Genomic DNA, 13,395 nt, shown 5'->3' with positions numbered 1-13,395 from the left:
GGGAGAGGAGAGAGAACATTGATATAAGAGAGAAACATAAATCAGCTGCCTCCCATACACACCCGGACCAGGTGGCCAGGGCACTGCTCTATTTCCAGCTAAATCATCAAGCATAAGAGTCATAAATTTAACCTGACATCATACAAAAACAGGGAGACAATTTCAAACAATACGAGAACACTTATGATAGGTGAGGAGAGTAATCTAGTGCAAATGGGTCTTCTTCAGGTATGGTGGTGCCTGGGAGATCAAGTCATTAGAAAAATGTGGAGGCGATTAAAATTTTTTGCACTGAAGAGATGACAACTGATGGCACATTCAAAAAGATTGCTGAAATCTTAATAAAAGTAATTATTTACAGGAGTGTGGGCATAGTCACAGAAACAAAACTGTTTGGAGAACCATCTGGGGGCCAGCAACAGGGAGCCTGAAGTAGCAATAGGAGGGAGCAGTTACCAGAAGCCAGAAAAGACATAGAGCTGTGAAAGCCACTGGAGCAAAGATGTGGCCACTGATAACCCGTTTGCTGAATATATTTGGGGACAGGAAACAAATATCTTGATGTCATCTTTCTCCCTCTCCAAATCTCCTGCCAGTTGCTCCCACTGTCCAAACCCAACATGAAGCCAGAAAAGATAGTGCCCAGTTCTTAACAAAGAGCAAGGAATAGAAAGGTGGAGAGTGGCTCAGGCAGAAAAAAGGTAATCATTATAGGAACCACTCTGTAAAGCTATCCCGAAAAGAAATAATTCTTTGGACCTGGCCGGGTGACTCAGTTGGAGCATCATCCCATGAAACAAAAGGTGACGGGTTCAATCCCGGTCTGGGCACAAACCTAGGTTTGGGTTCAATCCCCAGTTGGGGCATGTACTGAAAGGCAACTGATCAATGTTTCTCTCTCTCAAAATCAATAAACATATTCTTGGATGAGGATTTAAAGAAAGAAACAATGCTTCAATGTGCTTACCAGCATTGTCAACTATGTCCAAACTTTCCTTCTAAATCTCTTCCCATTCTCAGTGGCATCACCATCCTTCTATTCACACAATAACTGATTCAACTACTCCTTCTTTATTCCCCACATAGCCAATCATTTGTCAATTATATTTCACAACTTCCCTCAAATCCCCTTTCAGTCCATTTCCAGTTCTGCCTGTTTGTACATGCTCTCATTTTCTTACCTGGTTAATATCAGTTGTTAGTTAACTTAGCCGCCTTGCCACCTAAAACGTCATTCAAATGACACCTATTTTACTCAATGCTACTGGATTAATCTTTCTAAATTAGTTTCACTACCACTATTGTTGCTCAAAAACCTTTAGTGACACCCGGCTGGTATGGCTCAATGGTTGAGTGTTGACCTATGAACCAGGAGGTTATGGTTCAATTCTTAGCACACATGCCCGGGTTGTGGGCTTTTCCACTGGGGCTGGGGAGATGGTGCAGAAAGCAGCCAATCAATGATTCTCTCTCATCACTGATGTTTCTATCTCTCCCTTCTCCGAAATCAATAAAAATATATTTTAAAAAGAAACTTGAAAAAAAACAAAACCTTTAGTGATTTCCACTGCCTGCCAGATAAAATTCAAATTCCTTAGCATACTACTCAAAGGCCTAAGTATGCAGTTCCAGCTTTTCCCACTTTATTTCCCACAACTCTCTTTTATCTTTAGTACAGATTAGCAACTTGTATTTGGAAGCAAATGAAGGTTACTGGAAAGTGTACGACCATTGAAATTGGTCAGACTTGGATTCAACTCCCAGCTCAGTCACTTCACCAGCTGGGTGGCCTTGGGAAAGTTACCTCCCCTTTCTGAGATAAGCTTCAGGTACTTAATCTACAAAAAAAGAGGATTATTGAATGGAACCAATGAGAACATTTGTTAATGTACTCAGTAGTGTTTAGCACACTACTCTGTATATGTTCCATGTCTCTGCCTATTTGCCCCTCTACATGAAATTACCTCTTCCCCACCCCCCTTTTTGTGGCCAATTTTTTCTAGGTCAAATGCTCTATCTAGCCAGTGCTTCTGTTGACCTTTCTTCCTACCTGGAAGTCACCTGTCCTCAACCTTCACATTATTTTTATCTTCTTTATAGTAGCAAGTACTTAAACACAGAGAGCTAAAATGGTTGATATCTCCAATAGAGTTGAAGTGTTGTAATGTACCCTGCGAATCACACGACGACGCCTCAAGAAGTCGAATTAAAGAGTCACATTTATTGCAAATCCGGGACCATGAGGGGGCATTTTGCTCTCCCAAATCTCATAGTGATAAGATGGCCGCAACACCAGATTTATACAGGCAAAAATCACAAAGGTATTGGTTACATCCTAGGGTTTGGAATGAGGAACCTGGTTCGCAAAAAAGCAGTTTACAGAAGCAGAAGCAGCATGTTATCTAAATTATAGTTTTGGGTCTCCGGATCACTGAATTGACAGAAACACATTATCTAGAGCCCTCGGGTCTGGAATGAGGAACCTGGTCAGACTTAAGCATGTTATCTAAATTACAGTTTTTGGGTCTCCGGAACACTGAGTCAACAGGGACACGTTAACTGGAGCCCTCTGACCTTGGGATAATTGTGCTGTCCTTCCCAGGTAAAGGAAAATGTGCTTTCTAAGACCAGTATGACCACAACCAATGGGATTTCACATTACAATCAATAGGGTATTTAATCAAATGGGGTGATTTATATAATTCAGAAAATTAAAATAACTTTTCTATTATTTTAGCAAGAAAATAAGTACAGAAGCCAAGTCAGCAGGGTTAAAGTTAAACTATAGTTTCTACCTGAGATTGCTACCATACTTCAGAAGCAGCAGAGGTATGGGGGTCCCCACATCCAAACTAACCCAGCAAATCTTCAAGGGTAAAGCCTAGATTAAAAACCAAATCTCAGTTACTAAGACTGCTATATGGACTACAAATGCTTATATCACTACCCTTCTCAAGAGTTACTCAAATCCCATGTGATTGGGATGAGGATGAAATAAAGGTACACCTTTTGCTAGTCAATCATACCTCTTATCAGAGGTTCTAACATTAGCAATACTATGCATCAGTGACAATAGTAAGCCCTTTTACTTATATGCATTTTCACTGAATCTGTTTAACCCTGTGACACAGACATTACTAGTAGTCTCTCCTTTTTAAAGACAAGAAAACTGAGATTCAGGCCAATTTGTTCAAGATCATAGAGCTAGAAAGTGACAGGGTCAGGAATAGAACCTGGTCCTTTTTTTTTTTTTTTTAAATCCTCAACCAATAACACGTTCATTGATTTTAAAGAGGAAGGGAGAGAGAAACAGTGATGTGAGAAACATCAATCGGTAGCTTCCCATATGTGCCCCAACCAGGGATCAAACTCACAACCTAGGTATGTGCCCTGACCCGGAACCGAACCCATACCTTTCCCTATATGGGACGACGCTCCAACTGAGCCACACCAGTCAAGGTGGAAACTGGTCTATTGATGCTAAAATGTATGTCCTTAAGGATTATAAAATATTAAATCAGGTGCCTACTGTGAGGCAAATTATTTTACAATATATGCATCAAAGAAAAAATGCACCATTCATGTTATCTGAACAAGTAACCAATGAATGATTAAAGCCTTAATTTTAATCAGAAAACGTACACTAAATGACAAGACTAACTCTAATTTGTTTGCATGATATGAACAATATGACATGATGCCACAATGCTGAAAAGGAATGGATACATAATTTCTAAAGTAATAGAATTCCAACCAGAATGCAAATTATTTTTAAGACAGGAACTCACTGCTATGTATCTCTGGATCCCAGATGTGTTTTGCACAAAGAAGGTAATCAATACCTGATGAAATAGATGGTAACCACTGGGAAATAGGCATACTATTTAAATGATACAAGTTCATATCAGAGAATTTTAGAGCAGGATATGGACACAAACCAATTCAGGAATTTTTTTTTTAAGCAAACCATATAAAGTGGTAGAAAAATCAATGGAGCCAAAGAAAATCTGCTTGAGTAGAAAAGAGAGCACATAACTATGAATAGAATGCCTGGCAAGGTATCTTCTTAAATCCTTTCCCTCTCTGAATATTCAAATCTTCCAGCTTCAAGTGCAAGTAAAAAAGTAGATGGAAAAAGTCAGTACATGAGAGACTCAACTGCCCTTTCTAGCCTTCCAACTTTGGGATTCCTATTTATTTATTTATTTGGGGTGGGGGTCCTTTTTAAAAGCAGTTTTCAAGTTATCTCCTTTTTAAGATAAATGTTTTATCTGCAACATTTACATTCTCATTTAGGGAGAATTCAAAGTTCATCCAAAGCCAGTTCCAATGCCATAGACTAATTTTTCCAAACCAGTTGTGTGCTTCTCTTTGAAATAAACAATAAATTCTATTTTCCAAGTAAGACACTTCCACACATATTTAGAAAAAAACTAAATTTAAGCATCAAGAACATTCATGATGTGCTAAATTCAAATTCAACTTGAGGCTAATAATTCATGTCCACTAATTTTTCAAACTAATCCCACCTCCCCCAAAACTATACAACTGTTAACTTTATTATTTTTTAAATCCTCACCCAAGGATATTTTTCCATTGATTTCTTAGAGAATAGAAGAGAGAGGGGAAGACAGAAATACTTGTGTGAGAGAAACACATCGATTGGTTCCCTCCTGCACACGCCCTGACCAGGGTCTGGGCCAGGGAGGATCCTGCAACTGAGGTACGTGACCTTGAACAGAATTGAACCAAGGACCCTTCGGTCCATAGGGCGACTCTATCCACGGAGCCAAACCGGCTAGGGCTGTAAACTTAATTTTTAAAGTGAAATTTAGGACACATATAAATCTTTCAATTATAGCAAATTTAGTTACTTTTTCTTCAGAAACTGCGTTAATTATTGCAAAAGTTATTTTCTAACAAAACTGTATTTTAAAGTCAGCTAATAAGCCAACGTATAGCAAAGACATAAGAAAATGCAAGGATGATGAGCATAATGCTAACAGTGGCCTACTATATAATATACTAGAAGCCCGGTGCACAAAATTCATGCACAGCTAGGGTCCCTAGGCCTGGCCAGCAATCAGGTCCAGCCGGGGCCTTCCTTCCCTGGCTGCTGGCTGGGGTCTTCCTTCCCCAGCTGCCAGCTGGGGCCTTCCTTCATTCTATACTGCCCCCTGGTGGTCAACGCACATCATAGCAAGCAATCGAACTCCTGGTCTCCTGGTTGAACTCCCAAGGGGACACTTTGCACATTAGCCTGTTATATAGATAATGATTATCATTTCCCAATTTAAGATCTCAACTGATTTAAGTTGTCTCCCTTAAGGTGATTTTAATACTTACCAAAAATCATAAATCATAAAAATAATGCAAAATAAAAATGGATGATGTGCTTTTAAAGGTCTTTGTGGTATAACAATTTAAGAAAAAATCAAGGAGCCCAATACATCATGCTATGAGCTTTACCATAAGCTGTGGAATGAATGCCCTTCCATTCAAATTTCAAAGCCAGTCCCAATGTCTCTTTAACATTTTCCTTGACCCACATAGAATGTCACCACTATGGCTCATATATCTCTGACTAAAATGCCCACTCCATCACAATTCCTTAAATTCCCACCACACAAACTAAATTGTGGGTACCTTGTGAGCATGGGCTGTTCCTTATTTATTATTTAGCTAAGTCATGCTCAATAAATTTTCATTGAATAAATTAGAAGTAGTCTAAGGGTTCCTCTTGAAGGCTGTTACTGAATAATAACCAAATATGGTGAAAAGAATAACTATCAAATTAGAATTCAAGTGATTATAGTCTTCATTCACATCATAGGAAAATGAAGTCCGAATAACCTAATTTACCAAGGTTAAATAATAAGATCTGAATTCACATTTCAATTGGATTATTGCCCAACTAGGATCTAAGCCAGTGGTTCTCAACCTTGGCTACACATTAGAATTACCTGGGAATCTTTTTAAAATCCTGATTTCTGGGCCTCCAACCTCCGGAAATTCTGTTTCTTTGTTATGGGGTGGGGCCACAACATTAGTAACAAAGAAACAGAATTTCCAGAGGATGAGGCCCAGAAATCAGGATTTTAAAAAGATTCCCAGGTGATTCTAATGTGCAGCCAAGGTTGAGAACCACTGAATAAGCAAACCTTTCCCAGGATATCCTTTCCATTCTGTTATTTCCTCCTCTTTAGCTTGAGAAAATATTTAGTAAATCATTTAAAACTCAAGTAAAGACAATTTCTATAGTAAAAATCCTCTATAACACACAACTGAAATATGATGCGGCAAGTTTTACGTAGGATAAACCAGAGAAGAGCAATAAATGGCATATTTATTGCTACAAAATAATCCCAAAACTCAATGTATAGTACCTTCAGAATATAAAGGGCACTTAGGCTTATTTTTTTGGTTTGGTTGGTTGGTGTTTTGGTTTTGTTTTTGTTAATATTTTTCCAGTGATCTTTAGGGAGAATGGGAGAGGGAAAGACAGTGAGAAACATCAATGTGAGAGAAACACATCCATTGGTTGCCTCCTACAGGAGCCCTGACCAGGGCCCGGTCCAGGGAGGAGCCTGCAACCAAGGTACGTCCCCTTGACAGGATCAAACCCTGGACCCTTTAGTCTGCAGGCTGACAAAACCAGCTAGGGCAGCCTTGTTTTTAAGAGATGAATTACTTATTTTTTAAGCACTTCTTTCTCATAAGAAACTAAAACAAAATTCAGAAGAAAAAATGACAAAGTAAATTGGGATGTTAAGACAGTAGAATATCCATCAAATCCTTTCAGGGCCCCAGCAGATTTCTTAAGAGGACTAGCTGGACAACTATATAAACAATGGCTTTAGCCAGGCTCCTATACTTTTTCCCCTCTTTGACATGTTATAAATGGCAAAACAAGACCTGTAGAAGTTGTTTTAAATTATATGAGAAAAACTGGAAACATGATAATCAATAAATTATAGTGTTCATGCAAATAAAAAGATCTAGAAGTACCCAGAGATAACCTAATATAGGGTACTGGAAGAAAACAAGGAAAGGTTTTTGTTTGTTTTTTTACCTTACAATGTGCCTTTTATTTTTATTTTTTGAATTGTCTTTTGTGGAGATTAACAGTATTTTAAAATTAATGATCTCATGAATTCGTTTAGGATTCAAGCAAAAACGTTCAATATTAAAGTTTATATGGAAAAACATAATAAAAATGGCCTCTCTCTCTAAACCTCAGTTTCAGCACACTAATGTGCTCTAGGTTTTTATATCCTTTTTTAAAAAATATATATATATTTTATTTTATTTTTTTACAGAGGAAGGGAGAGGGATAGAGAGTTAGAAACATCAATGAGAGAGAAACATCAATCAGCTGCCTCCTGCACACCCCCTACTGGGGATGTGCCCGCAACCAAGGCACATGCCCTTGACCGGAATCGAACCTGGGACCCTTGAGTCCGCAGGCTGATGCTCTATATACAATGTGCCTTTTAAATACAAGCAAAAAAAATGCCCATTTCTTGTTCTCAATAGCTACTTGATCTTACACAAATTATTTCAATTAGGTAAGCCTGTAGCTACTATGCAAGATATAGACATTAGGATCTCATCATAGAATTATTCTGAGAACTAAGATAAATGAAATGATGCATGCAAAGTACTTAATAGTGCAAAGCATAATAGCCAACACCATAAATAATGCTATCTAAGTCATATGTGTAGACATCATATGGAAAAACTGGCAAGTATCTCTGCAGTCAAACTATTAGAGAATACAAAAAGGGAAGTCATTAACTGTATTATCATATATAATCTAGCTTTGACAATTTTCAGTAAAATGTTTTAATTGAATTTACCCTAAAGCTTTAAAAAAGCCACCAATGAGTATGTACCTTTTCCTATGTATACTGAGAACTAAAAAATACTTACACCAGACAACTGCTCCATTATCTAGCACATTTAACTCTGAGGTAGCTATTTCATCAACCAAGTATATATTTGATGATAATCACTGCATTATTCCTAATGGCAATGGAAGAAAACTCATATTCATCAACAAAGCATGTTCTAAGTTGTGGTATAGCTATATTATGAAACAGTATACAGACATATATGGGAGAATACACATAAACTGGACTATATAAACTTATTTTTTAAAAATTAACCTAAGTGCACACAAAAATATCTAGCTGGCCCTGGCCAGGTGGCTGGTTGCGGGTTCAATTCCTAGCCAGGACACACACCTAAGTTGTGGGTTCAATCCCCTGCTGGGGTGTGTACGGGACAATTGATGTTTTTCTCTCTCCCTTCCTCTCTAAAAAATAAAAGCACATCCTTAGGTGAGATTTTAAAAAAGATCTAGCTGAATATATATATATACCTATTAACAAAAATTATCCTTGAGAAGTAGGTTTGCTCACATAGGTAGAATTTTTATTCACTTCTTTAGTTTGGTTTATAAGCAGTTAATTCTAAGTTATTTTTAAAAATACACCAGAGCCCCAAGATTCAATAAGATTTTCGAATTTCCTATTTCCTTGTAATACTGATATTTTCTGTGACTTAAAGTATAATCCAAATGTTATGCAACACTTTTATAGCACATAGCAGAAAGTATGTTTCTTAGCTTTATTATTTCAAGGGACTTAATTGAAAAAAAATGTACTATTTTTTGTATATCCACTTTTAATAAAAAGTATGAGACAAAGGCACATTAAATTAACCTATAGTAAAACACTAGGAAAAAGCAAAAAAAGCATTGTCTTCCCTTGGTTTAGAGGTGATCTTTGTTGCTGTTTTAGAAGAAAACAAAATAGGGCCTTTTGAAACGAAAATAGAAGCAATTTTTCCCAGAGATCAAAATCTTCACTGACTCAGAAAATTGGTTAAAATGGAAGAGACTTACCCTAAATGCAAATGTTGTCTTTTTGGGTAATATGCATAATGTCTAGATGCAGTTCTGTTCAAATCAACCCAACATCCAAACACCCATTTTCAATCAGCAAAAACACAGGCATACAATATTTGACGTTAAATGCAAATTCTTAAATTTCTGAAAATTTAGCAGTTAAATAAGGCTACAAATCAAGTAACTAACACTGTCACTTCTGGTCTTGAGAGAAATAATCATAAATACCAAATTCTCAAGTATCCTCAATCTTTTAACCTTGCTTAAAAACAAAAATGTATGGTGAACTAGATTTAAATATGAAATCTATGTTCCAAAAATCACTAATTTATAGGAAACAATCCATTATCATTCTAATTTGATAGTTACCACTATGAATAATTACCACTTGCAAACTTAAAATTTTAAGTTACTACCAATTTTTAAAGACCTTTTAAGCCACTTTTAACTGATTACCACTGAATTTATACTAAAATTACTGTACGTATATGCAAAAGTTCTTCACAATAGGGAGAAAAATTGTATTCATAAATGAAAGAGAAAAAAAAATCAAAACATACAACTGGTTGCCCCCTCTCCCAATAAAAGTCCCACACTCCAAAAATGCTTGCATAAAAACTGACAAGAGGAATTCTGAAGAGAGTAAATACCAGTCCAAATTACAGAAATTTGTAAAGGTACATACATGACAATATAGCTAAGTATTAATATACCTTAAACAGGACACTAAGTCACTTTTCTAGCAAACAGGAGTTACTTTTACATAATTCAATTTTTTAGAAGTCACTATGTTGGAATTCAAAATGACAACAATCTTGTCACTTTGAAAACCCTCCAAAAGGTGGTCTATTCCCAGAAAAAAATAGATCTTCCACTAAAACTGAGTAAAGACAAACAGTGACAATTATAACAAAAAATTTAAGTATATCATTCTCTGTACCCTACAGAACTCCAAAACATTGGACCAAAATACTAAATAAAGCCCACATGTAGGGTTTCACTAAAAGTGAAAAATAAAACAAATTTAAGGAAACTATAGAACCATTTGAGAGCAAAAGACCTTGTGTTTACTCTATGTGCAAAACATCTATCCCATTTGCCACAGGAAGTACACTTATTTGTACCAAGCATCAACTACCCTTTGTCAAAGTGACAACTGAGCAGCCATAACCTAGCTTAGCAATCTTGACCTTTCTTCCCCTTGAGAGTAGAGCCCTGATAATTAAAGGGGAAAAATTTGGCAAGCATCTTAAAAAAATATATAGTGACAAGAACTAAAAGAGAAAAGGGGTCAGATGTTAAAATACCCTTTTAAGTCCAATAATCTCCTTCAGAAAGCTTCTTAGCACAGCTTTAGACAGCAAGATTGAAGCCAAATATTTTCTAAAATTAAATTAAATGTACTAGATTTACAGGTACTCTGAACCCACCCACCAGGTTATACATACTCTCACTCAATCGTGTAAAGAATTGAATTCTTTATTTGTTATATCCATAAACGTTGCTATTCTATATTTCTATCCAGGAAGGTAATTTTCTCCTATATCGTTGTGTTTTGTTTTTTATAAACAACAACTTGAAATCTACTGCATGAAAGGGCTACAAATATACATTTGTTAACCAAGCAGAATACAGATATTTTGCTTTACAACTTGCACCTAAGATACCAGTACACGTTGCTGGTTCGTTAGCTGTCATAGCAATTTGGGGCCATTGCCCAAGCTATGCATAACAATTTACATTTTCAAATCTCATGTAAAAAGGGCAATTGTGATATGGACTCATAACTACATTCCTGTAAAGCCCACCTTAGTTACAAGTAAATGTGTAACCAAGTCTGCACAGATTTTTGATGGCAAAACTTCTAAATTTGATGCAATTGTCCTAAACTCAAGTTTTTAAACAAATTGTTTTGCCCATATAATGCCATCCTGCCAGTAGATGGCGCTACAAACATTGGGAGAAGGATTTCCATGAGGCCAGCAGCTATAGGAAAAAAACGTTTAAACCTGCTTTAAAAATACAAAAATGCATTTAGAGGGTAAAATATAACCCTTATTGTAACCATTCATTACAGACAAACCAATAAGAGGGATGAAACTAGGCCATCTGAAAATTTTTAAACAGTTTATATGAATGAAAACACATGCTTAACACAAAATATTTTAGAACTGCACAGTACATACTTTGAAGTAAATTCTCATAGAAAGAAGTAACCAATCATGTCAAGATGATAAGCAAACCCTTTAAGTACAAGAGATGGATGCACAGAAATTTTGAAGATTTTAAAAAGCCCCATCCACCATTTCAAAAGTTTTACCTGTAAAGGGATAAAATTCAACACGTCACTAGCAGGGCAACAGAAAAAAATAAAAACCACAGGACCTTTTAAAAGTTTGTCTAAGTACACATCAAAATTAAGAATTAACACGAAAATTTTTCAACTAATATCCCTTAAAACGGTACGGAATGGATCCTAGAAAAAAAAATGTTAGACATGTACGGTCAAACACAATGATTTATTAAAAATAAAACGTAAAAATGATTTTTGTACATATGCTTCCAAATTTCAGGCATGGGATCCAAGTAGATTTCATAGAAAACGCTGTAGCCAGGTATCAAGTCCTTACAACAAAGTAAACTAACCCCCCACCCCAACCCCCACCCAGGTTTTGCTACAGAATCAGCAAGTTCACTCCCTCCCCCCCAAAAAACACAAATTAAAACAAGACATTTTGCTAGTATAAAAACGACCAAGGTCCAAGTAATAATAAAAAAATAGAGTCCATCAATAACTAACACAAAAATGTGTATGTGGGGCAGAGTCCATCTTCAGAGGGAGAGACGAGAGGTGGCAGGCAAATAGGGCAGTACCCCTAAGGGTAAGCAGCCTTAGAAGCGGCTCCCCCAAGGGCAAATGGGGAAGGCGGTGGGAGGGAAAGGAACTCAGGAGTTGACCCTAGGGTTGTTGAAAACAGCTTCCCCTAAAGTCAACCCAGACATTAAAATTTTTTTAGAAGGAACTGCCTCCATAACCACCCCCACCGCCATAGCCACCTCTGTAAGGTCCACTGTTACTGCGACCGCCCCAGCTGCTGCCTCCGCCGCCGCCGCCGCCGCCACTCTTCATGGGCCCGTAGGAGGACTGGTGCTGGCTGTAGCTGCCGAAGCCGCCGAAGCCGTTACCGTAGTCGCTTCCACCGTAGGACGAGCCGCCTCCGCCGCCTCCGTAGGCATTGTAGCCGCCGCCGCCGTAACCACCGTAGCTGTTGTAACCGCCGCCGCCGCCCTTCGACAGGCCGTTCTGGTCACGACCACCGCCACGGCCCCGGCCGCCCCGGCCGCCCCGGCCCGACCGGGAGCCGCCTCCGCCTCCACCGGAGTGGATATCCTCCTTGGGGACGGCCTTTTTCACCTCCACGCGATGGCCCTGGATCGGATGGAACTTGACCACTGCGGCCTTGTCTGCCGCGTCGTGATTCTGGAAATACACGAAGCCGAAGCCACGCTTCTTGCCGGACTGCTTGTCGGCAATGATCTCGGCTTTCTCTACGGTGCCAAACTGCGAGAAGTGCTCGATGAGGTCGCCTTCGGCCACGTCTCCTTTAAGGCCACCGACAAAGAGCTTCTTAACCTTGGCGTGGGCACCGGGCCGCGCCGAATCCTCCCGGGACACCGCCCGCTTCAGCTCCACCGTGTTGCCGTCTACGGCATGGGGAGAAGCGGCCATGGCGGCATCGGCCTCCTCCACATTGGAGTAGGTCACGAAGCCGAAGCAACGGGAGCGCTTGGTCTGGGGGTTCACCACCACCACGCAGTCCGTCAGGGTCCCAAAGGCCTCAAAGTGGCCGCGCAGGCCCGACTCACTCGTCTGCACATTGAGGCCGCCGATGAACAGCTTACACAACTGGGAATTCTCCATCTCCAAGGCCCGGGCCTTCCCCCCGCCCTGCGAGCTCCGAGGTTTCGCCGTCGCCGTTATCGTTGGCTAAGGCCTCTTCACAGATCGGGCCCAGCCGTTGCTGGAGCCGCCACCGCCGACCACCGACGGGGAAGGGAAGGAGGGAAGGGGAGGGAAGGAGGAAAAAAGGAAGGGGGAGGGAAGGGGAGAGATGCCGGCTAGAGGGCGAGCCGAGGAGACTGGAAGACAACCAAGGCCGCAGCTACCGCCACCTCCGATCCCCTATCAAGGCACCACACAAAGAGGCCGCTGAACGCGCGCGCACCCTCCCCGAGGCGTGCGTCACCAGCGACGTACGGCAGCCCAGGGCTACCCGCCAATCCCCGCCTTGTTCTCCTTAGTCCCGCCTACCGCGCCGCAGCGCCGCTCTTGATCACAGACTCCCCGCCCTCCGCGGTCTAATCAAGCTCACCGCCTGCTCCGTTCCTGCCTTGCCTCTACCGTCCCGCTTTTACTCCCGAGCTCTCCAGTGTACCCTGACGAGAGACTACCCCTGCACTCCCCGCACCTCCGCGATTCATTT

At 39.7% G+C, this 13,395-nt stretch overlaps 1 protein-coding gene across 1 annotated transcript; it reads right to left on the bottom strand.

Moving 5' to 3' along the window:
• Nucleotides 1–11,024: 11,024 nt before the first annotated feature.
• Nucleotides 11,025–13,145, bottom strand: HNRNPA0 (heterogeneous nuclear ribonucleoprotein A0). Its single transcript, XM_006086553.3, has one exon. It carries the CDS (start codon nt 12,831–12,833, stop codon nt 11,925–11,927), a length of 909 nt encoding a protein of 302 aa, XP_006086615.1. The 5' UTR covers nt 12,834–13,145; the 3' UTR covers nt 11,025–11,924.
• Between the last annotated feature and the right edge of the window lie 250 nt (nt 13,146–13,395).

Source organism: Myotis lucifugus, unplaced genomic scaffold, assembly GCF_000147115.1.
Source record: "Myotis lucifugus unplaced genomic scaffold, Myoluc2.0 scaffold_28, whole genome shotgun sequence".
NCBI classification, from domain to species: Eukaryota; Metazoa; Chordata; class Mammalia; order Chiroptera; family Vespertilionidae; genus Myotis; species Myotis lucifugus.
Note: the sequence above shows the minus strand (reverse complement) of the source record. Positions and strands in the feature narration are given on the sequence as shown.

Bases quoted from the DNA above. Each gene is read 5' to 3' on its own strand.
- HNRNPA0 (XM_006086553.3), bottom strand. From the start codon at position 12,833: ATGGAGAATTCCCAGTTGTGTAAGCTGTTCATCGGCGGCCTCAATGTG.